The sequence below is a fragment of the Peromyscus eremicus genome, chromosome 5, assembly GCF_949786415.1.
Source record: "Peromyscus eremicus chromosome 5, PerEre_H2_v1, whole genome shotgun sequence".
NCBI classification, from domain to species: Eukaryota; Metazoa; Chordata; class Mammalia; order Rodentia; family Cricetidae; genus Peromyscus; species Peromyscus eremicus.
In genome coordinates, this window is record NC_081420.1 from 8294627 (window position 1) to 8319646 (window position 25020).

Here is a 25020-nt window from a genome sequence, read left to right on the forward strand (position 1 = left end):
CCAAAGAGGGATGCTGGAAAGGATTCTCTGCTTTATGAGGTCATCTTAGGTATTCTAGCAGTTACTAGCCTGAGAGGGAGTCCTGACTGTGGGCTCATTTGCTTGCAAGTCCCTCTTCGTGGGGTGGGGAATGCCTCAGATGAGTGCCTAGCAATGGAGGCAAAGCAGGACATTAGAGACGTAAAGACTTTCCCTTATAATGTGCCCACTCTGGCAGACAAAGGCCTTTTATAAGATGGTAAGACAAGTTGAGGGTCATGTAGGAGGAAAATTTAAGTTTTCTGAGTTTCTGAGGGACAGAACATACCCAGAGCCAAGACCAATGACATCTAGAAGCAAAGGAAGATGGTGATGGGGGAGGCTGTGGACACAAAAACCCAGGGAAGTCAGAGAAAGCATCGCAGGTCTTGCTATTTGGAAGTTTGGGATGTGGCAACCAAAACTCCTTTCCTGAGGAAAATATGAACAATGTCTAAGGTCCCAAGGACAAATCCAGAGAGTATTATGTCCAATTTCTTTCTCAGTTTATTGGGCTTACTTACAGAGCACAGATAAGGGGTTACATACAGGAGTAAGGGAGTTCCCCACCTAAGGCCACATTGTGAAGTCTCTACCCAGCAGGATCATTGCTTTCCCATAGACACATAAATGAAGGCACCCTCCTCTAACCCTCACCAGCCCATATACTCTAGCCCTGCCCTGAGGCCATAAGCAATCAGGGCAGAACTGCATGCAACATGTGGTATGGAGTGGCAGGATACTCAGGTAAAGGTCCTGTGAGCGTCCCATCCTTCCTTCTATGTGAGACGTCAACAGTCAACAAGTCCAGCTGGGATGATCTTGCAAGCCAGCAACAGCTGAACTCCCAAAGACGCTGGTTGCTTGGCTCAGAGGATAGTCATGAACAATGTGGAAACTCAGAGTGTGAGGAATGAGCCCAAGTGTTGCAGGGTGTCTTTCTGTATGCTGTGAATATGTGTTACTCTGATTGGTTGATAAATAAAGCTGCATTGGCCTATGGCAGGGCAGGATGGAGCCAGGCGAACAAATCCAAGGGAGAGAGTAAGAGGAGAGTAAGGAGAGACGCCAAACCCATCCAGGGAGCAACAAGATGCCAGCAGACCCGTAACGCCATGGCCACATGGTAACATACAGAGCAGCAGGAATGGGTTAATTTAAGTTGTAAGAGCTAGCTAGCGAGAAGCCTGAGCCACAGGCCATAGAATTTGCAATTAATATTAAACTTCTGAGTGATTATTTTGTAAGTGGCTTTGGGACTGTGGAGCCAGGCGGGATGGAGAAATATGGGTCTACAGGGCTTCCAGCTACACCCAAGACCTAGAGATGTTTTTAAGCACAAGAGCTATAGGGATTTAGTTCTGTTCAACCTTCAAAATTAGTATCTTTATCCCTGCTCTGCTTTGGCTTGATTATCACAAGGCAAGACAGAGATCTGGAGTGCTGTGTAATATTAAATGGTTAGTCTCTGAGTTAGTCCATTTCCTGAAAACACAAGTTCTTGAGCTATAAGGAAATGGGGTAGCCACCCCACCATCTCTACTGTCCTAATATTCTTTCTTTTCTATTGTCTGCAGTGTTAGGGTGGAACCTACAACCTTGTGTGCTGGGCAAGCACTCTACCCCGGCGAGTCCTTAGTATTCTAACACACGTGTGTCTGTGTCCATTGCTGGTGGGAAACATACTCACATAAGCAACTGAAACACTGAATTGAGAAATAATAGCATCTCTACCCTACAGAGTAGAAGAAATAAGTCCTGGTGGTTATAATCAACAATATTGTGTCATGCAATAAAAATAGAGGAGAGGACTTCAAATCAGATCCCAAGATGGTAAATATTTGAGATTAGTACCCCGAGTTGGTCAATGCACAATATACACATGCACTAGAACATCACACTGTGTCTCATAATGATACACAATTTTTTAATTTGGTTTTCTGACCCAGTCTGATATAGCCCATGCTGTTCCAAAACTTCCTATGTAGCAGAGAATGACCTTGAACTCCTCTCCTATATACAGCCCTTCCTGCTCAATGCAGTGTGCTGGGGTTATAGGTGTGTGCCATGCCTAGCTCCACCTAATTACCTGTGGATTAAAACAGCAAACAAAAAAAAAAAAAAGAAAAGCTTTAAAAAGTATTTGGTAGCTGCAAGTGAAGTGATGTTCTTACACACACCAGATCTGAAGAACCAGAAGAGCCAAGATGGAGTGCGGGGTCCAAGGACTTATAACCTCCCTGCACCATACACCAAAAACCCAGGAACACTACAGCTTTGTTGAAACCATGCCTTCTCTCTTTACCCACACAGCACCATGTGGAATCATCTAGAGCAGTGATTCTCAACCTGTGGGTTATGACCCCTTTGGGGTCCAGTGACCCTTTGTAGCCATTAATTTCTTCCTGTCTTGCCTGGCCCTGCAGTCAGGATGAATCTCTCCCACCTGCCTCCCACAGCTGCTTGGTCCCAAGTAAACACACAGAGGCTTACATTATTTACAAACTGCATGGCCTATGGCAGGCTTCTCTCTAGCTAGCTCTTATAACTTGACCCATTTCTATTAATATCTATAAGTTGCCATGTGGCCATGGCTTACCGGTATTTTCACATCTCGCTTCTCCTGGTGGTGCTGATGTCTCCCTGGACTCCGCTTTTCTCTTTCCTGTCTCTCTCCTTGGATTTCCAGCCTGCTTCTAAGCTGCCTTGCCATAGGACAAAGCAGCTTATTTATTAACCAATGGGAACAACACATATTCACAGTGTACAGAAAGACATCCCACAGCAACCCTTGTATAGGAGTTGCCTAAGACTGTCCTGCATATCAGATATTTACATTATGATTCATAGTAGTAGCAAAATACAAAGTAGCAACAAAAATAATTTTATGGTTGGGGGTCACCACAACGTGAGAACTGCCTAAAAGGGTCTCTGCATTAGGAAGGTTGAGAACCACTGAGCTAGAGCCAAAAGGATCTGAAAACTTCACCCATTAGTATTTTTTCTCTTGGCTCCTAATATTTAATTTCTGGTTTGCATATATGTCTCACAATGGTCTTTGTGTTCTTCTGGGTTAGGTTTTAGGACCATGCTTATGTGTCATGGTCCATGTGTCCGTCCGTGTGTCCCCCCCCATGTCTCCCCACCCATGTCTCCCCCACCCTGTGTCTCCCCCACCCATGTCTCCCTCCCTCGTCTCCCCCGTCTCCCCCACCCCCTGTCTCCCCCTGCCTCCCCCCCCCCGTGTCTCTCCTGCCCATGTCTCCCCCCCCCGTGTCTCCCCCCACAGTGTGCTATTAGGCCTTCTTTACCATACCCTCCAGTCATGAGTCTTGCAGGCTCCTCCTCTTAGTCCTCCATCTTCTTTCTCTCGTCCTTTTCTCTTCTTTTTACTTTTTTTTTTTTTTTTTTTTTTTTTTTTTTTTTTTTTTTTGGTTTTTCGAGACAGGGTTTCTCTGTGTAGTTTTGATGCCTCTCCTGGATCTCGCTCTGTAGACCAGGCTGGCCTTGGACTCACAGAGATCCGCCTGCCTCTGCCTCCCAAGTGCTGGGATTAAAGACATGTGCCACCACCGCAGGCTTCTTTTTTACTTAACTATAACCTTTGTCAATGCAAAAACAAACAAACATGGATCTCACCTTCAAAAGGAAATAAGAGGTCATTTATTATGGAGCCATTCTGCATGACTATGACCCAGGAACACAGACTTAAGTTACCCTAAATTCCATGTTCCCACCAAGTATAACATGTATGAAGATGCCATGAGAAAACCATTCCTTTGGGGACTAGAGAGATGGCTCAGGCTTTAAGAGTACTTACTATTCTTGCAGAAGACCTATGTTTGATTCCCAGAATCCATGTTTGGTGGCTCACAGCCACCTGTAACTGCAGTTTCAGAAGATCCAATACCCTCCTGCCTCTCTGGGTACCTGCATGCACATGGCACACATAAACTCATGCAGGCACATACACACAAATTAAAAATAAATTTTTTAAAGAGAGAAGGTGTAGCTAGAGTTTTCTCCAGTCCTGCCTGGCCCACGGTCAGGACAAATCTCTCTCACCCACCAGTCCCACAGCTGCTTAGATCCCAACCAAGTAAAAACACAGAGACTTATATTTTTTCTAAACTGTATGGCCATGGCAGGCTTCTTGTTATCTAGTTCTTCTATCTTAAACTAACCCATTTCTATTAGTCTATAAGTTGCCACATGGCTCGTGGCTTACTGGTACCTTACATCTCGCTTGTCATGACGGCGGCTGGCAGTGTCTCTCTGCCTCAGCCTTCCTGTTCCCACAATTTTATTCTCTCCTTGTCCTGCCTATGCTTCCTGCCTGGCTACTGGCCAATCAGTGTTTTATTTATTAACCAATCAGAGCAACACATTTAACATACAGAACATCCCACAGCAAGGAGGTGAGCCGGAGATACAGGATATCCTGTCTTGAAAATACAAACAAAAATTAGCAAACACTAATTGCTACATTGTATATGACGCCAAAATTAATTTAAAACAAAATGGGGTGGTAGTATGCTGTGTCAGGTTGACCAGGAGACACACCTCTGGGTGTGTCTGGGGGCTAACTGAGAAGAGGGGGCCCACCTAAGCACCATCCCATAGGTTCTTGACTACAGATGCAATGTGACCAGTTCACATACCTGCGGCCACCTTTTCCCGCCTTGATGGACTGTAGCCGCTAATGGAGAGCCTCAGAGGATAAACCCTCCTCCTCCTTTAAGCCGCTTTCTTTAGGACATTTGTTCGCAATGAGAAAGCAACTAAGGCATAGCTAACTGAACCGGCCAGGAATTGGTTTGGGGGAGCTCGGACCTTATCACGTGACCACACAGGTTCCTCATGTTGTAGCAGCAGTGGCATGGTGGGGCAGTAAAGGTTTTTGCTCCGAATAGGATTGCTCTTCAGGCCTGTGGAGTGAGGTCCTTACAGAGATGATCTTCAGTAGAGACTAAGTCAGGCACTCAGTTCACCGGTGACAACACACACTGTGAAAACATACGGCTCTTAGTTCTTTCTCAATTCATTAAAGCCCAATAATGGAGAGGGGGCCATCACCATGACAGGAAGTCCTTGAATTGCCACATCTTACTGGAGCCATGGACAAGACACTTGTCCTCTCCTTCAACCCCTAGTCCAAAAAGTAAACATAACCAAGATAAGTCATCCAATTTTTGTAACTTGTGTAATAAAATTAACTATTCAAGTAGTAAAGCAGCTAAACCCAAAACAGCTCTAGCTTTGTGAGAATTACTCTAAGAACACATCTTCACAGTGGGGAGTCCCTTCCTACCATTCTCCAGCACTGTTACAAAGTCCTGATCTCTAGTTTCTGGGTGACAAAATGTCCCCAATATGGCCTTTAAGAATGCCATCTGGGGGCTGGAGAGATGGCTCAGAGGTTAAGAACACTTTCTCTTCTTGCAGAAGACCCAGATTCAATTCCCAGCACCCACACGACAGCTCATAACGTCCCTAACTCCAGTTACAAGGGATCCACTGCCCTCTTCTTACCTCCACAGGCACCAGGCACGAACACGGTGCACAGACACACATGCAGGCAAAGCATCATACAAAACCGAGCAGTGGTGGCGCACGCCTTTAATCCCAGCACTCAGGAGGCAGATGCAGGCTGATCTCTGAGTTCAAGGCCAGCCTGGGCTACAGAGTAAGTTTCAGGGCAGCCAAGGATACAAAGAAACCCTGTCTCAAAAAAACAAAAAAAAAATCATATACATAGAATAAATAAATCTAAAAACAAAATTCCATTTTTTTTCCAGGCCAGTCTGGACTATATAGAAAAATCCAAATCCAGCCTGGCTATACAGTGAGACCCTGTTTAGAAAAAAATGTACAAGTTCTATTTCTTTGAAAATTTAATTCCTGTAACAAACCAGGCCAGGGTGAGAGACGGCTCGGCAGTCAAGAGCTCACACTGCTCCTCAGAGGCCCTAAGTACAGCTCCAGCACCCACATCAGACAACCCACAACTGCCTGACTCGAGCTCCAGGGGATCCTGCACCTCTGGCCTCCATAAGCAGCTGTATGCACACACACACACACACACACACACACACACTTTCAATTTTTAAATAACAACTCAGGTGTTTATTGTATGTCTGACTAGATGTAATAAAAAATAACTCAGGCTTCGGGTTCCAATCGTTCTGTATTTAAGCACCAACTATACAAAAATGTATATATGTAAAAACAAACTAATTTATGACTTAATTTATTCACATAAATGGCCTTCAAAAACACTGCAGACAAGCCAGGTGTTAGATCTTCATGTGCATTTTGAAAGAGATCACAGAGAAGCAGCAGCGTTTTCAATGAACTGGGCCAGCTTCACATCTCGTTTGGTCAAGCCTCCACAGTCATGTGAAGTGAGAGTTATCTGGACCTACGAAGAGAAAAGCAGCTTTTCAGAGCTGAGAGAGACCTGTGGGAGAGACCCTAGGTCGTTTGGAAATCAATCTATTTCTCAACATTCATATTTGAGAATTGGAGGTAGATGATTTAGAAAACGCTACATTATGAATAAACATTGCATTTCCCAAACCCAGACAGCTTGGGGTGTGGGCTGCACATGCTTTGTGGGACAGCCACTCAGGAGGGAAGGCTCCCAGAGGACAAGGGGAGTCAGCTTCCAGCATGGAAAAGCTTGTTTCCTGGGAAAAAAGAACAGAGACAAAAGCTCCATTTTTAACTCCCAGAACTTTAATTACACCAACCCTGTTCAGGCCACTAAGAAAGGGCAAGCCGACCTATCAGGCAGTACCTGAGTGAGGTAGAAAAGCAGGCTACCAAATGAGGAAACATGGGTGGGGACATCACTCAACAAGATTAAAAAGCAAAGAGAAGTGTCCAGGAAGGAGACATTCATCCTGGAACTGGACAATTAGGAATTGCTTCTTTTTAAATCACAACAGTGAAGTACTTTTTCTCAGAGAGGATTTACAAACCCTTGAAGAAATCTAGACAGATATCCCAAGTGGTGAGACACTCTTGGGGGTGTGGCTGTTCTCACTGCACCCCTTAAAACTTTTTAGTCTATCCTCTAGAGATCAACTCTTTAATAAACATTTACCACAAAGAGACAGTTTCTGAGATTTATTTCAGCAAGACACATAAGGCCATGCTATCTGATTTGCTACCATTCCTTTTAATAAATTATTTTCAAATTAAAACTCTGAGGTCTCAGGTAACTGAGGTGGCCATGGCAACACATGCCTGTAATCCCACAAAATGGGAGGCAGAGGCAGGAAGATCTCCCACCAGCATGGTGTTCATAGTGAGTTCCAGGACAAACAGGGGTACACAGGAAGACCTTGACTTAAATAATATATCCCTCCAAATAAATATCCCTCCACAAAAATATAGTAAAATTTTATCTTCGTGGCTGATACCCAAGATTAACTCAGAAAAGTCCAAACCTCTGGAATAAATGTTGGAAGACAAGCCTCAGGGCAAAGAACTATAGTTCTGCTCTCAGGAAGGCCCTGAACTGTGCTAACAACCACACACTGGGTTTCTGAGAGAGAATAAGAGAACACTTTCTCAGCACCACCTCATTCATAAAGAGGCTTCTTCAATCCCCAAATTAAAGAGATCCCAAGAGAAAGAGGTCCATCTACCTTGTTGTACACATTGAACCATTCTGGGTGATGATTCATCTTCTCTGCTTGTAGGGCAACCCTGGACATAAAGCCAAAGGCCTGCAAAACACCAAATACAGATTACCAGCCCCACCCTACACTCTGTAGCTGGGAGACCCCGGAGCCACCCCACCAGATAGGCTCTCTGGGACGCTGGGGAAGCCTCAAAAGTCATAAGGGAAGGACTGCTCTCTGTAGGCCAGGGCACCAGGGCAGCAGACTGCTAGGTGGAGAAACAATCTGGCTCAAATAAACAAACCAGGAAATGAGTGTCACCTAGTGACCTGTCTGGACTGCTTAATTGTCCTAGGACTCCCGACTGCACAGCAATAATTTCCCTTCAACCCAGTGCCCTGGGTCTACCTGCCCCAAATCAAGGGAGCCAATTTGCTCCTTAGCCATTCCTTCTGTTTTTAGTGAATGGGCAGCTCTGGCCATCAGCTGCAAGACTGTGGAGAAAGGCCCACAGCTGTCCCAGCCCACACTTCAGGGGACAGCCAGCGAAGGTCTACCTTCACCGCCAAGCAGCCTGAAAGAGAAGCCCTGCTGGGGAGCCTCTGGCTACAGCCCCACCAAGCTGAGGTGACAGTATGCTTCCACAGAAGACAAGCCTGGAAACAAACCAAGGACCCCACCCAACAACGTGGACAGCTGGGACTCATACCACAGGGAAAGCAGAGACACCACGCAGAAGGCCACCATTCTTAGGAAAACGTTTTTCTTTTTTGCGTCCTTTCACATTTTTATGAAGGCGATGGCAGACGATAATCCTACTTTACACTAACCCCTCTAAGGGAACGCACTAGAGGTCCCCTCTAGTGCATACCAGAGGCTGGAGACAGGATGAAGGGCTGTGGACACTGCCACCAGCCAGTGCAGTCACGACCACACTGATCACCTACACTGGGCACACACCAGACTGGTCCTGTGCACTGTCAGTCACGGGTAATACATTTTAAAAGGAAGGGGAGAGAAAAGTCCATTTAGCTATATACAGAATTATCCAGAGCAAAACAAAGTACTCTCCTGCCCCTACTCATTCCAAATCTGACCCTAGGTCCCACGGAGGGTACAAGTAGCATAGGGAAGTCTGGTTTAATTATCCAACACGGAGTTAACAATGCTGTGTGGGAATTTCTACTGTCAAAGTGACTTATCTTTACTCAGCATTAGCTAAAGTAGAAGACTGTTGCCCTCAGTGATGGATGGTGGTATAGCTAAGGGCCTCCCGGCCTTCCGAACCTGGGACTCTGGATTCAAATTCTGACACTACCACTTAACTGTCGTTTGACCCTAGGCTCCATTTTTTCTTTTTTCTCTTTCTCTCCCCCAACTCACCCCTGGGTTTTGAGACAGGATCTCATGTAGCCCAGGCTGACCTCAAATTTACTGTTAAGTGCTAGAAGTACAGGTATGTGCTTCCATAAATGATTTCCAGGCTCAGCTCGCTCTCTCCAGCACACATGTGCGCGCTCTCTCTCTCTCTCTCTCTCTCTCTCTCTCTCTCTCTCTCTCTCTCTCTCTTAGTTTTTAAGATTTAATTTTAAATGACGTATACATGTGTGTGCTTTTGAGTGCATACGTACACCTTGAAGCTGGAATCACAGGTGGTTGTACACTGCCTGCATGGAAACTGAACTCTGGTTCTCTGAGAAGCAGGGCACAAGCTGACCCTCTGCCCATGCAGCTGTCCATCCAGCCTTTAGTTTTCTTTTTTAACTGTTTTAATTTGTTCTTAGACAGTCTCACAAGTGTACATAATGCATACTCTCACCCCCACCTGCCCACCTCTGTCTCCTCCCCCCCCACCCTCCACACTCACCCCCACCTGCCCACCTCTGTCTCCTCCCCCCCCCACCCTCCACACTCACCCCCACCTGCCCACCTCTGTCTCCTCCCCCCCCCTCCACACTCACCCCCACCTGCCCACCTCTGTCTCCTCTGCCTCACCCTCCACACTCACCCCCACCTGCCCACCTCTGTCTCCTCCCCCCCCACCCTCCACACTCACCCCCACCTGCCCACCTCTGTCTCCTCCTGCCCCACCCTCCACACTCACCCCCACCTGCCCACCTCTGTCTCCCCCCACACACACCCTTCACAAATCTTTCTCTCGCACATTCATGTCTACTCCCTTTGTTTTGTGACACACCAAGATTAGCCACAACCATCTGTGTGACTTCGAGTTTGAAGCTATCACTACTGCCTGGTGTGTGGTGATACATTGTGAACCCTAATAAAATCTGCCTGAAGATCAGACAGACAAAGAAACAAGCACAGCTACGCCTCACCTCGCCAACTCCAAGAATCCTCCGTTTGAAAGCCTCTGAGTCCTTAGCTGAAAGATTCTCAGACAAAAAGCCTTTAATTCCTGTCTCCTCACACCTTATAGACCTTTCTCCGCCCAGCCATATCTCTTTCTTCTTTGTGCTAGGATTAAAGGTGTGTGTGCTTCCCAAACAAAGGCATGAGATCTCAAGTGCTGGGATTAAAGGTGTGTGACTCCCAAGTGTTGGGATTAAAGGTGTGTGCCACCACTGCCTGGCTCTGTTCTCTCCTAGACTGAGTCAATCTCATGTAGTCCCGGGTGGTTTTGAACTGACAGAGATCCAAATGGATATCTGCCTCCTGGGTGCTAGGATTAAAGGTGCCACCACTGCCTGGCATCTATGTTTAATCTAGTGGCTTGTTCTGTTCTCTGATCTTCAGGCAAATTTTATTAGGGTACACAGTATATCACCACATTTCCCACAGAGAGCAAAGAAACGATCCCATCTGCCTCCTTCTGTTGTGTTATATTTTGTTTGTGTTCTGACAAATAAAGCTTGCCTGAAGATCAGAGGGCAGATCTAGCCACTAGTTAACCACAGAGGACAGGCAGTGGTGGCACATACCTTTAATCCCAACACTTGGGAGGAGGAAGCAGGAAGATCAGGAGTTCAAGGCCATCCTGGACTACACAAGATTGAGCCAGTCTAAAAGAGAAACAGAGCCATGCGGTGGTGTATACCTTTAATCTCGGCACTATGGAGCTGGAGACAGGATCTCACCCCCAGTTGGTCTGAGGATTTGTAGAGGTAAGAAGTCTCTAGTGACTGCTGCTCTGCTTCTCTGATCTCCAGGCAAGCTTTATTTGTCAGAACACAAACAAAACATCCTACAGCATCCTTCCACTTTGCAGACCGAAATCTATTACCTACCTAGTTCAGAGCTTACACAATGAAAATGTCCATAACAATACATGTCCAGGTTATCAGATCTGTTGCTACAGGAGTTTCGATGAGTGGGTAACAGGGGAAAGGGGTAGATGCAAGGGTGGAATGCAATGAAGGAGCACGCCCAGAGGGCTGTGTCTGAGGAGAACACAGGAACATAGCCCTTCTTTCAAAGACTCCTTTTTACAGCCCTAGCCATTGCTTACCAAGCCTCCAACTGGGACCTAATGACCCAGAGTTATTAAGAGCGTAGACCTTCTAAAATCATCCCACCCAACAATGCTAGAAAAGCTTGTGGCAGAACAGACTCACTAGCATATGGTGATATTTTATTTGTACTGAAACGTGATTTTATTTGTATGTTAATAAATAAAGTTGCCAGGGGGTCAGAGCTAATAGCAAGCCATCACAGAAGCTGGGTGGTGGTGGTGCACGCCTTTAATCCCAGCTCTTGGTAGGCAGAGCTAGGTAGATCTCTGTGTGTTCAAGGATACATCCAGCATTGGAGACACACGCCTTTAATCTCAATACCAACCATAGAAGACCTGGAGGTCTGTACAGACAGGCAGTGACGAGGTGGTCATGTGGTTGGGTTTACAACCAATGAGAAGGCAGAACAGAAAGTCTTTATAAAGACAGACACACAGGAAGTAGGTCTCTTTCGGAGAGGTAGGACCACCGCGAGAGGAAGAGTAAGGTTTTTAGCTCTTAGCTCTGACCTCTTGGCTTTCTTCTTTGCATTGGTTCTGTGTTTCTTATTGAATAAGACAGTTACTTCTACACTAGCAACCTAGTGTGACTAAGGAAATGAGCAGTGAAATAAAATCAACAAGCTGGAAAGGTGGCTCAGTGGTTAAGAACACTGCTGCTCTTGCAGAGGATCTGGGTTCAAGTGCCAGCACCCACATGGCAGTGCCAGTTCCAGAGGATCAATGTCCTCCTCTGACCTCCTTGGGCACCAGCCATGCACATGGTGCACAGACATGCATGCAGGCAAAAGCACCCATAAACATAAAATAAATAAAATTAAAAAGAAACCAACATGAGCTTCAAGGAATTAGAAAAGAAATATATGAGACTAAAATAAATTTAATTGCTACAGTCAAAAAAAAAGTTGTAAACAGGGCCAGGGGCCAGGGCAGCTCAGGATAGAACACACCTGTCCTTGGTGTGTATTGAAGGCCTGGGTTTGATCTTCAGAACTGAAAGGGAAAAAATTGTAAAAGAAACAGAGAGAGGCTAGTGAGATGGCTCTTGCCTCCCAAGCTTGGGAGTTCCATTCCCAGAATCCGTGTAGAGGTAGAAAGGGAAACTCCATCCTACAAAGTTATTCTCTGTTCTCCACACACAAGTTCACACGCACACACAATAATAATATAATAATAAATAATACAACAATGTCAGCCGGGCAGTGGTGGCACACCCCTTTCAACCCAGAACTGGGGAGGCAGAGGCAGGCAGATTTCTGTGAGTTTGAGGCTAGCCTGGTCTACAGAGCTAGTTCCATGACAGCAAGAGCTACACAAAGAAACCCTGTATTTTAAAAAAAAAAAAAAAAAAAAAAGGATGCAACCATGTCTCCACATCTTAGCAAAATTAATAAACTTGGAGTCTTAAAAATCCTTTAATCATTTAGTCAGAAATTCCATGTATAAGGATGAAAAGAAATCCATTGAATTCAAATCTCCACATATCGGCATTTAGCACTGGAAGTCGGACAAAACCTACAAAGACTTTAGGAAATGGAACTGAAAACAAAGATTGGGGGAAAAAAAGAAAGAAAGAAAGAAATTGTTCTGTTGGGTTCTTTTTGTTTTGCTAGACAGGGTTTCTCTGTGTAGCCCTGGCTGTTCTGGAACTCGCTCTGTAGACCAGGCTGTCCTTGAACTCAGAGATCTGCCTGCCTCTGCCTCCTGAGTGCTGGGATTGAAGTCGTGTGCCACCAGGGTAAGAATTTTATACTCAACTAAACTATTTTTCAAAAAATAAAAGCAATAGCTTGATGTGGTGGCACACACCGTTAATCCCAGTGCTCAGGAGACAGAGGCAGGAGGATTTCTGTGAGTTCTAGAACAGCTAGGGATAGCATAGTGAGACCCAGTCTCAAAACAAACAAATAAATAAAAGCAGTGGACTGACATTTCAGAAATACAATAACTCATGTCAAGAGATGGTTCAGTGGTTAAAGGTCCTTGTATGCAAGCTTGGCAATCTAAGTCCCATCCCCAGAAACCACATAAAAACAGAGGAGAGAGAGTGGGTTCCATCAAGTTGTCCTCTGAACTTCACATTCATGCTCTGTCATGCCTACAACACATGCACACATGAATTTGCACACATTTAAATTTGTTTAGATAAAAAGAAATGCACCAACTCAGGGAACAGCTCCCACCCATCCTTCTGAGGAGACTATTAAAGGAGGGTTACAACTGAGAGTCAAGTGGGAGACTCTGTCAAAGGCACTGGGGATGAGAATAAGTTCACTAAGTTCTAGGACTCCATTTAGCACAAGTAAGCAGTTAAGGAACCAAAGCAAATGTTATCAACTAGAGCAGGAAGAGAAACACAGGCAGGTTGAAAGCTGAAAGACAAGTGTTAGAGATCTTCAAAGGCAGAAGATGGGAGCACTGGAGCCAGGAAACAGTATCAAATAGAACTGAACAGGGCAAGAGACGGGGAGAAAGTAGATGATGAGTTCTGATATCCTGTAGTGGGAATGCGCCAAGGAGAGAAGGGCTACATTTGCCATGAAAACTTGTATGTGTAATAGTACCTTCAAAATTGAAAATAAAACAAACATTCCCAACTCAGGAAAACACAACTAAAATAAATAAAACTTGAAAACACACCAAAATACCACATCTAAAGAGCATTACTCATATATAATTTAAGGTAAGTAGACACTGCTTCTGTCATGTTTTACAAAACCAAACAATCAATAAATGTGCACAGCCTAAATCCAAGCAATTAAAGCTCATTAGCAATGAAGACTAACTGTGAGTTATTTGTACTACACAAACACAGCCTCAAAATTAACAAGGCAGAAAGTGCAGAAAACAGAAGGCAAGTAAAACATTTACGTTTGAGTTGGTGGGTTATCTTACCGGTAATAAATAAGCCCTCTTTTTTGTTTGTTTCATTGGTTTGGTTTTGTTTTGTTTTTTTGAGACACGGTTTCTCTGTGTAGTCCTGGATATCCTGGAACTTGCTCTGTAGACCAGGCTGACCTCAAACTCACAGAGATCCTCCTGCCTCTGCTTCTGAGTGCTGGGATTAAAGGCGTGTGCCACCACTGCCGCCGCCACCACCACCACCACCACCACCACCACCACCACCACCACCACCACCACCACCACCTGGCCATGAATAAATCTTTAAAATGTTGTGGGAGTTTGGGTGAATTGATGGTTAGTTCTGGTTTTTTTACAATAAATAACTCTCCATTTTAAAAAAAGTTTGTGGTTAGATGGGGCTGGAGAAAGATTGCTTGGAGATTAAGAGTACTGGCTGCTCTTCTAGAGGATCCATGTTTAATTCCTAGCACCCCTACAGTGGCTCACAATCATCTGTAACTCCAATCCCTGGGGACCCAACGTCCTCTTCTGGTACCTCCTCAGGCACCAGGCACACACTTGGTACACAGACACACCTGCAGACAAAACACCCACACACATTAGATAGATAGGTAGGTAGGTAGACAGATAGATAGATAGATAGATGATAGACAGACAGACAGATAGATGATGGATAGATAGATAGATAGATAGATAGGTGATAGATAGATATCAGATAGATAGATAGATAGATAGATAGATAGATAGATAGATAGATAGATAGATAGACAGATGTCAGATAGATAGATAGATAGATAGATAGATAGATTATAAGATTTTAAAAATATATAGAGGGCTGGGCGGTGGTGGCGCACGCCTTTAATCCCAGCACTCGGGAGGCAGAGCCAGGTGGATCTCTGTGAGTTCGAGGCCAGCTTGGGCTACCAAGTGAGTTCCAGGAAAGGCGCAAAGCTACACAGAGAAACCCTGTCTTGAAAAACCATATATATATATGAAAAACCATATATATATATATATATGGAGAGGAGGAAGTGGGTGATATAGATGAAATACTCACATATGAAATTCACAAAAAATATACAAATATAAATGTCTCTGCTAGGTGTGGTAGCACACACCAATAATCAAACACTGAGGAGGCTGAACCAGGAGGCTCCCCAGCTTGAGGCCAGCCTGTGCCACATGCTAACAAAAAGCAAAACAAGGGAATGGAGAGAAGGCTCGGCAGCTAAGAGTCTGAGTCTGTTCTTCCGGGAGAGTCAGGCATCTCATAACCACCTGTGACTCCAGCCTCGGGGACACCTACACACAGATGTGCAGATATACACAAAATTAAAAATAAAATGATTTAAAAACAAAAAAACCCAAAACCACAAGCCAGGCTTGGCGGTGCATGCCTTTAATCCCAGCACTTGGGAGCAGAGGCAGGGGGATCTCTGGGAGTTTGAGTTCCAAGTCAGTCAGGGCTACATAGTGAGACGCTGTCTTTAAAAGGGGGGAGGGACCAGGTAATAACAAGATGCCACACAAGCTAACTACCCGAGTTTAAGGCCTGGAACCACAGTGAAAACCAGAACCAACTCCTTAAAAGTCATCCTCTGACCTCTTCATATGCACTGTAGCACACATGTGCCCATGCTCTCACACAGACACTCACGTACACATGCATGAATATGTGTACACATATGCACACACTCAAACACACATGCAAGCCCATAACTTCTCAGCACGTGTTGTGTGGCTGCAGACACCCAGACAACAGTTACAACAATGGTCACTTTGTATACTCTCCTACCTTGATACAGCACCAACTGGAGGAGAGTGTGGACTAGGATACATTTATACACAGGAATATGATGCAGTCATCAAGAAGGATGAGAAACTACCCTGTGACCTGGAGGTACTGCCAAGATCTATCAGGAAATGAGAAATGCACACGAGTCTGTGAGCTGCGTGATAGGACAGGCCATGCCCAGCCTCCTCCGAGCACTCATCTCTTAAAGCAATCTGCAGGAAACACAGGAGCAATGTGAGTGGCAGCAGGAGGCATTGGCTGGGAGTCAAGTGACCAGGGCCAGAAACAGGAAGAACTCGCTGCATTCTTAGTGCCTTTTGAATCTGCACAATGAATATATCTGATCTAGTTTTAAAAATTAGTTTGGGAACAAAAATGAAAGAGTTATCACTGTAAAGGGAGCCAGGACCCTGCGATGTATAGTAATATGGTTCATATTAAAATACTTGGGCTCACGTCAACTTCTTAACATATGCCTACCTGTTGAGGTGGGTTTTAGTGCCAATTTACAGCATAGTTTGTCTATGAGCCGTGTTCTGCTGAGCCACGGCCATTTCAAACAAACATATGGTCAACAAATAACATATAATGGCTGATAATAGTTTCAGTCTTTCCTGTATTGCAAATTACAAACATTTCGTGAACAAGCCATGAGCGCATGATGAAGTATGACTCCTCAAGTCCCTCTGCCATTTCAAGGAATGTGAGCACTACAATCAGAGCAGATTGGGCCGATGAAGTTTGTCATTTGGAAATCTCCAAATCATCGGCAAGTAAAGGTTTTTTCCATGAACCTCAAATCAAGTCCTCTTTGGAAACTTAAATTTTTCTCAAAGTTACTTTTGTTTCAGTTCACTCCGTGGAACCATGAACACTATCAGATGCACAAAACCAAAACAGGAATCCCGTATCAATCTGTGAAACGCGTAACAGCACCCCAGACTTAAAGCACAGCCTCGGTCCTAACAACATGTATGGCTTACTGAAGCTCGCAGGCTTAACTCTGGGCACACTGACAATATGAACCTCTGAGTCCTCAGCACCGCTCCCTTTGATATATGTCCTTCAAATCAGCTGCCTTCATATTTTGATTATAGACTATTTTAATTACATACTAAAAAAGAACATATCTCCCACTAAGAAAATGAGCACCAGGTACTCTCAAGTAATTTCACCAGTACAATCTCCATTAAGCCGTTAAATACTTCCCTCACTAATTCAATGAATTAGAACTCTCTATTGTTTACCAATCACCTTCATGTTTGTAGGCCTATAACCCTTCTTTTAAAAAACACAATTGCTGTGGAAGGAAACGATATTTATGTCTGATTAGAAATGAAAACACTATTACATAAATCAGTTTGGGCATTTCTTCACGTCGTGAAACTTGATCGGCAATTTCCTCTAATTGGTGATCAAGGAAACTATCTTGTGATCAATTAAAGTAATTACCAGATTCCGGCAACACAGCCTACCTTAATTTCAGCTAGAGTCTGCACTTCTTCAACTTTAATTAAAAATAATGAAAATTATTAAGCAAAATACAAGGCAAGATCATTGCCAAGCATGCACATGTCACGGGACAGGACCTTCCCTCGGTGTTGGTGACATCAATCACATAAACATTGCTTGGTGCACAGAGGGAGGACATTCTCTGCCCCCGAGTATGATTACACATCTCCCCATAACTTTCACACTGGAAACACTGCTCACTATTCCCGTCACTGCAAAGGAAACATCAGATCTTAATTTGAGGGTCAACATAATATTCTTGACCAGAATTGTGAGGGACAGGCCCAGCCAAAGATGTATTTTACTCATGCTTTTTCTCTCTGCACATGAGCCCAGGAGTCAACTACAGAGTTTCAGATCAGAGACCTGGGTTCAACTCCGACTGCAGTAGTCGCGGCTACATGACATCAGCAGAGCTCCTTAGCAGGGCTCCCTCCTGGAAAGCTGGGGCGCTCTGTGCACCACCCTCCCCTGTGCCCGGCACTCTGCTAAGCAATCATTGCCTCTGGTTATAGACAGCAATGCTTTAACACTGTAGCACCTGTGGCTAAAAAGGAAAAATTCTTTCCCAAACCAAGACCAGCCTGGAAACGAAACGAATTTATCTTTGCAATGTGAGAAAACCTGCAACATCTTGAGAACTGTTCCTTTAAGTTGCTATTGCCACAGGAAGACTTCCTCGGCATCTGTGAGCAGCTCATCCAAGGGACTAGTCTTCTGACAAGCACAGGGGTGTGTGTGTGTGTGTGTGTGTGTGTGTGTGTGTGTGTGTATGGTATGTGTATATGGTGTGTGTGCATGGTGTGTATGGTGAGTGTGTGTGTGTGTGTGTGTGTGTGTGTGTATGGTGTATGTGTGTATGGGGTATGTAAGTATGGTGAGTGTGTGTATGGTGTGTGTATATGGTGTGTATGCATGGTGTGTATGGTGTGTGTGTGTGTGTATGGTGTGTGTGTATGGGGTGTGTGTATATGGTGTATGTGTAGGGGAGTGTGTATGGTGTGTGTGTGTGTGTGTGTGTGTATGTGTGTGTGTGTGTGTGTCTGTGTAAGGCCTGAGGACCATTCCTCAGGCTTCCATCTTTCTGGGGGCAGATACAGGCCCCATCAGTCCTGGGACAGCAGTCTACCTGCCCTCTACCTAATCTGCTACAGAGCTTACATTTCCAGTAACTCAGGACAAGAAAACCCAGTTCTGAAACTGAACTGGTTTTCTCATGCTCTCAGGTAGAGCCAGCCCCTCTTCCTTGCCCCAGGCTGTATTACTGTCCTCTTAGTTAGTGATGATATAAACATACCACCTGGGAGATAGCATGCTCACTTCTACACACACACACACACACACACACACACACACACTAATGATGATGGTAATAATAATAATAATAATAAAGAAAATTTTTTTCATTCCAACATCACCATTTCTGGTGGACAGTCAATTAGAAAAAGAAAGCAGCTCTTTAGCTAAGCATGGCACCACCTTCAAAACACATCATTAACAGAAAATGCAAGGCTGCAGAAGCAGGACCTCTCATGTAGTGCATGCCTGGGTTCCCACACCAGTGAAGCCTCCCCCTGGCAGGAATCTGCCCACAGAAGCTCTTGGTTCTCAAGGCAGCAGTTTGCTCTACATAAGGCCCTCCACATGTGGTCTACCTAAGGGCCCTTCGCTTCTATTCTGCTCATAGTGAGAGGTCTTCAGACAGATCTCAAAATCTGGTTTGTACCAAAAAAGGGCATACTAGCCACGTTGCTCTTCCCCCAAAAAAGATACCACCCCTTTCTGACTTCCTCCACACACTCGTCCTAACTGCATTCCCCACATCTCCAATGGCTACTCTTGAGCAGACCACCTGCCAGGTCTGATTATCCACTTCTTGGATTTCTCACAATCCTCACTTTTGCGTTCTTCAAACTAGCACGTGCCACCAGTTTCCTGACTGTTCTCTTCCACGAATGCAGACAAAACACTGGCTTCAAAACCAGCCCAAGAGAAGGCCACAAGAGAAGCACTTCCTGGAGGTGGTTAATGCCACACCATTGCCTGGTACCTACTGCTCACCATCACCACGCAACGTCCTCGGGACTGCCCAGCAGAGGCGTCCTTACCTGATCCTCTGACATCAGCTGATTCCTAAGTTTTCAGGATCTCACGAAGTGAGAAGTGTTGCAGAAATTACCACAGAACTCTGTTTTCTTTGAGCAATCTCTCCAAGAACTGAACTTGAAGCTCCTTGATATTTTCATCATTTCATAAAGTTCAACTTTATACAGAAAAGGTGTCTGTTTTCAATGTTATGCATCCAAACCAAGTGAACTCAGAGTATCAGGCCAAATACATTTAAAAAAAAAAAAAAACCTGAATAATATGCAAAATAGCAGTCTGTTCCTGATTCACAGACCCTTCCGGCTGCCTCAGCCTCCCAAATGCCAAGGTTCCACTCCTGGCTGCTTTTTTCTGGGGGGCGGGCGGGGGGCAGGTCTCATGTATCCCAAGGTGGCCTTGAGCTCCTGTAACTGAGGATAACCTTGATCGTCTGACCCCCTACTCTATCCATCCCCCTAGTCTTAGGGTTACAAGTGTGCACACCATGCCCAGTTTATTCAAACTGGCGACCAAACCAAGGGCCTCATTCAGGCAAGGCAAGCACTGTGCCAAGTGAGCCACATCTCCAGGCCGGCTTTCCTTCTTCACCATCAACCAACCGCTTTCAAGGCACTGCTCCCACTACCGCTAACACCACGATGACGACACAGTCCAGGTTTACCTCTTGGTGAAGCCACAGGGACCTCTGCACTCTTTCCCAGGGACAGGGACGAGCACGTGTTAAACTAAAAATCCTATGACTGAGGGTGGAGGCTGAGAACAGGGTCTCAGGCAGACAAAAACCCACCCCCCATTATCATCCACAGGGAGGAGGGTCACAAATATCTGAAAGGAAAATAACGCAAATTTGTCGGTCCAGTATATGCATGCTGCAGGTCTGCACACGACACATTCCAGTCCAGTTTGTACCCTCCCATTTCACATCACCAACCATCTGATGGCACAAACAGATCTGCAAAACAACCACACGTCCACGGATGTGCTTTCTTTTACTTTGTTTTAAACCAGGAGTCCATTTCCCTTTTGGATTTTTAAAGTACTTTCTATCACATTTGCCTTTATTTTCTGTAAGAAAATATATCACCCAAATAGTGGACATCCTGGTAACTCCACAGAGGGCTCCAGCGACAGCACAGAACTGGAAGAAAAACAGCTACCAGAACCAAGTTCCAGGACACGGTGCCAAGCAGGCAGCAACCAGTAAAGAGGTTATGTCAAATATGTGTGCAAGCGTGCATGTGCATGTGTGTGTGTGGAAGAGCACGCCACAGTGCTGCGCATGGGATGCTCCGTACACTTGTCTTCAGACGCTGAGCTGAAGTAAACCACAGTATACTCAGGATTTGTCACCACCTGTTATGATGAAGCTTAAGGAGAGCTAAAGTCTCACCCTCGGAGACTGAAAGAAGGGACTAGTTTTTGTGTTTCAAACAGCATTACTACACAGCTAAAGGAAAACCTCAGGGATCGCAGCCACAGAGAGAGTAAGCAAGCTTAGCATTCACTTTGTTTTTGGTATCAAGACTCAGTGCTCGGGTGGGTAGTGCCATTGTATCCTGAAAACTTTGAATTCTGAGTATGTCTCCTTCTAGCGTACCGAGTAAACTCCACACCTCTACTGATCACTGTAAACCGAGGCTGTCCCATCACTTAATTTCACTGTGGGATGGGACAGGTCTCATAAAGACAGATGACATGCCACCATGGGCACTGTATATAGGGCTTGATCATGCACAAACTAATTTTTTAAGCTAAAAAATTTGTTCTTTGTGACCAAATAAACTTAGCAAGGCACACTGAAGAGCAACCCATATCAAAAGTTCATAGACTTTTCATCTGAGTTCATTACCCCGTAACTCGGAAGAGAGCAAAGGATGGGGGAGGCACGCAAGAGGATAAACTTTTCAGTCCGTTTTCTTCGATCGTCAGACACAGATTACGTGAACTTCAGCTGCTGGGTCAGTAGGGCTTTCTCCAGCTTGGGTTTTATTTTCTAGTCACAATATGTCTGGGGAAAGTGTTTTCCTGACTGTACGAACAAGGACGTTCGCTCTCCTTCGGTCTGTCATGTGTCTGGGCAGGTGAAGCCACAGGCAGGGAAGGAGCAAGCAGAAGAGGATAGAGGGGCACCCTGCCATCTGATGCAAGTGCTACAGGGGAAATCCCCCCCTTTTGTTCTGAAAAGTTTATTATTTCATATCTTATGCAAATCATACTTTATATATCAGGCAATAATATTTGAGAAATACCGGAGTCAAATTAAAGGCTTCAATAGTCCTGGCTGAAAACACTGTGATTTTCCTATAAAAAAATTATTCCAATTTGTTGATCTTACATAGGATGAAACATACTGTAACAATCTTCATAATTTATGTCCTGTTGGGACACAATGATTTAAAGTAACATAATACAGAGCCACATCACAGTTAATCTAAACCACCTGACCAGATAAACACCAGCTTTCCTTCTCTCTTCAGCAAAGGCATTTCTGTTTATTGTCATATCGTTTCCTCATTCTAGAACACGCAGAATAAATGCAGCCAACCTGCCTTCCAGTGGGAGGCTGAGCTGGCCTTTCCCATGTCCGGGGTTTGTGAGCACACTGGTACCGTACAATGTCAAGAGCTTACAAAATAGAAAGCAATCCAAGAATTCCACCCTCAAAATCATTTACAGTGAAGCAAATATGGATTCATCCAGCACAATCTGGACCAGGTGTGGTGTTATGAACCACAGCCTTTTGGTTGGCTTTTGGTTTTTAATGTCAGTGAAAAACTAAAAAATTATGAAGCTTACTATGAGTCAAATTTTTACAAATGCTTCAATCATGCCTCTTGTCATGCTTATAGGGGACACATGATTTGATTAACCAGATGCCCAAGGTAACCGTGTCTTCTGCAGCGAAGAATCCTGGTAGAAGAAAAAGACAAACAATTCGGTATGGCCTGGCCATGTTCCCTTCTGGTCCACAAATGCAGTCTCGCACTTCAAATTTGCAGGTTTCCCTGAGGTCTGCATCCCTTCACCCTCTGCACACACGAGGCACAGGGAGGCTTCTGGGAGAACTTGAGGAAAGGGTTTAGAGTTTCACGAGTGACCGGCAAAGCACAGGGTGCACACGCACTGGGCAGATAACAAGTCACTGAGCATTTTAAACCAAAACGAACTGCCTGTCTGAGCAAATTTTTACAAATGTGGTTGGAGAAGAGGAAAGCAAACAACTATTTAAGGGTAGTTTCAAACACTGCTTTCTGCTGTTACCGAGAACTTTCAAAGCTTTTCATGCTCCATTGGAAACAGCTCTGCTTCACAGGCTGTTCTGGTCGGGCCTGCCAAGGAAATGGTCTGATGCACTTTATTACAAGTTTATCAATGTGCTTACCCAGGCAAATATACATAATAATCTCCGCCCAAAAAAGACTAGCGTGAAACAGGACTCCCCCACGGAGCACAGGGAGAGTGCTGAGACACAGGGGGTGAGACAGGACGGTGGTCCCCTGCCTCCCAAGCCCAGCTCCAATGTGGTCCATACTAGCACACCCAACCCAGTTCAGCCAGTCAAAGCAGAGTTCATCTGCTGAACTCTGGTCTCCTGAACACCACGGTTTGGACTCCCACAGGTCTCAGTACAGGAATGAAGGTTACAAGTGGTGACATTTCTTTACAACCTAGAACTTTCTGCTGTAGAAAGTTAGAGAGAGAACACAATTTTGGAGCGCTTTTTCATAAAGTAACAAGTGCCCAGTGACTTGGGCCTGGACTTGACATCATGGACACTTGTAAAAGTTTAAGGTAGCATTTTCAAATCTGCAGTACTGATGGCATTTCAAGTTAATGCTTATCAATAGTGTACATGGTGGTGCACACCTATAATTCTGATGCTCAGGAAGCTGAGGTTCAGTTGGGTGGTGGTGGCACATGCCTTTAATCCCAGCACTCAAGAGGCAGAGGCAGGCAAACCTCTGAGTTTGAGGCCAGCCTGGTCTACAGAGTAAGTTCCAAGTCAACCAGGGGCCATACAGAGAAACCCTGTCTTGAAAAAAATGGGGGTAAGGGAAGAAAGAGGAGAGGGGAGGAAAGGGGAGGGGAGGGGAGGGAAGAGAAGGGGAAGGGAGGGAAGGGGGAGGCTCAGTGGTTAAAAGAAATTGTTGCTTTTTTGGAGGAGCTGGGTTCAGTTCCTAACACCTACATGCCAGCTCACAACGTTTTTTAACCAAAAAGGAGGAGGAAGAGGAGGAGGAACTGAGTGAGGGGAAGGGCAGGGCGGGGAATCTTGAGCTCAAAATCAACCTGGGCTACAGAGTTCTGAGCCACTTCTGCTACATAGCAAAATGCTGTCTCCTAACAACAAAAAGCTATGACTTTCCACATGTAGGCTTTCTAGGCTGAGGGGAGGGTTCAGTCCTTGCCCAGCCTTGATGCTGCAGAGGGAGGAGCTTGGATTGACATGCTTTGCTGACTCCCATGGGAGGCCTGCCCCTTTCTGAACAGAGGAGGAGTGGATGGGGGACAGGGGTGGATGGGAGGTGGGGGGAGGGAACTGGAAGAGAGGAGGGAGGGGAAACTGTGGTTGGTACATAAAATAAATGAAAAAAATTAATTTAAAAAAAAGTACTTGCCACATAAGTGTGAGGACCCAAGTTCAATCCTCACCATGATGTAGCGTGCCTGTGATCCTGGGGAGGAGGAGAGGCAGGAGGATCCCTGGTGCCTGCTTACCAGCCAGTCTACCCAAAGACAAGCTCCAGGCCAGTGCAAGACCTGTCGAAAAACTAAGTGGAGAGGAGCTGATGGACGCTGACCTCTGGCCTCCACATGCACAAGTGCTTACACACTCAGACACACATGCACGCATGCAGGCACTGTGTGTGTACATGCACATGGAGTGGGATTCCGCCTCCTCCCCCCACAATGTGCTCATAATCTTAACTAAGATACTACTTGTTAGTTGCTTCCACAATATTTTCACTTCATGTGTAGCTGCTCGTATGTTCAGTACCAGTTCTAAACCAGCTAATGTTGTTCTGACATGACGAGGACTCAGGTCACCATGGGTTACTGTGGTCTCACATACAGGTGACATCTCTGATAACGAACAGCCTATTCCTGGGCTGCAGTATGACCAACATCAATCTCGACCTCCCCCCAGTACCAAACTTCTACTTTTATTAATCTATGTACCAGGAGGCTACTCCAGCATGTCTAGGGTTCCCTACAGAAACCCATGCCTGTGCACAAGGAGACACAAGGACTGACAGCAATGATAAGTCCTGGAAAGAAATTAAGTGCTCATAACAGAATACACATTATTTGTTACATTGCGGTTCATTTAGTTAAATGTCTACTTTGTGGAGCTAAGAACATGTTTTACACACAGCTAATACACAAAAGCAGAGTGGTCTGGATGGGAAGGGCATCAAACAAGCAACCCAGACCTGGTCCTCAAACCCAGACTGCACGCTGCATAACTCTCCTAGCTGTTTCCATGTGGATCACATGGCATCACGGCTACCCATTGCTATAGTAATGCTCAGTAGAAAAACTAAAGCAAAGTATCAGCCAGTGTCTGACTGTGTTCTGAGTAGTCAGTATTAGCCACAAACTACTTTATTTCCATCATATAC

The 25020-nt window shown here is 45.2% G+C and overlaps 1 protein-coding gene across 2 annotated transcripts in view; it reads right to left on the reverse strand.

The window, feature by feature from the left end:
* Window positions 1–6186: 6186 nt before the first annotated feature.
* Pcbd2 (pterin-4 alpha-carbinolamine dehydratase 2) overlaps window positions 6187–25020 on the reverse strand; it is a 52126-nt gene continuing 33292 nt past the window's right edge. For both annotated transcript variants that reach the window (XM_059262255.1, XM_059262256.1), the window contains exons 3-4: window positions 7674–7754; window positions 6187–6439 (exon numbers count right to left, since the gene is read on the reverse strand). In XM_059262255.1, coding sequence (XP_059118238.1) covers window positions 6344–6439; window positions 7674–7754 — 177 coding nt within the window. In that variant the 3' untranslated portion in view covers window positions 6187–6343. The remainder of the gene's footprint in view (window positions 6440–7673; window positions 7755–25020) is intronic.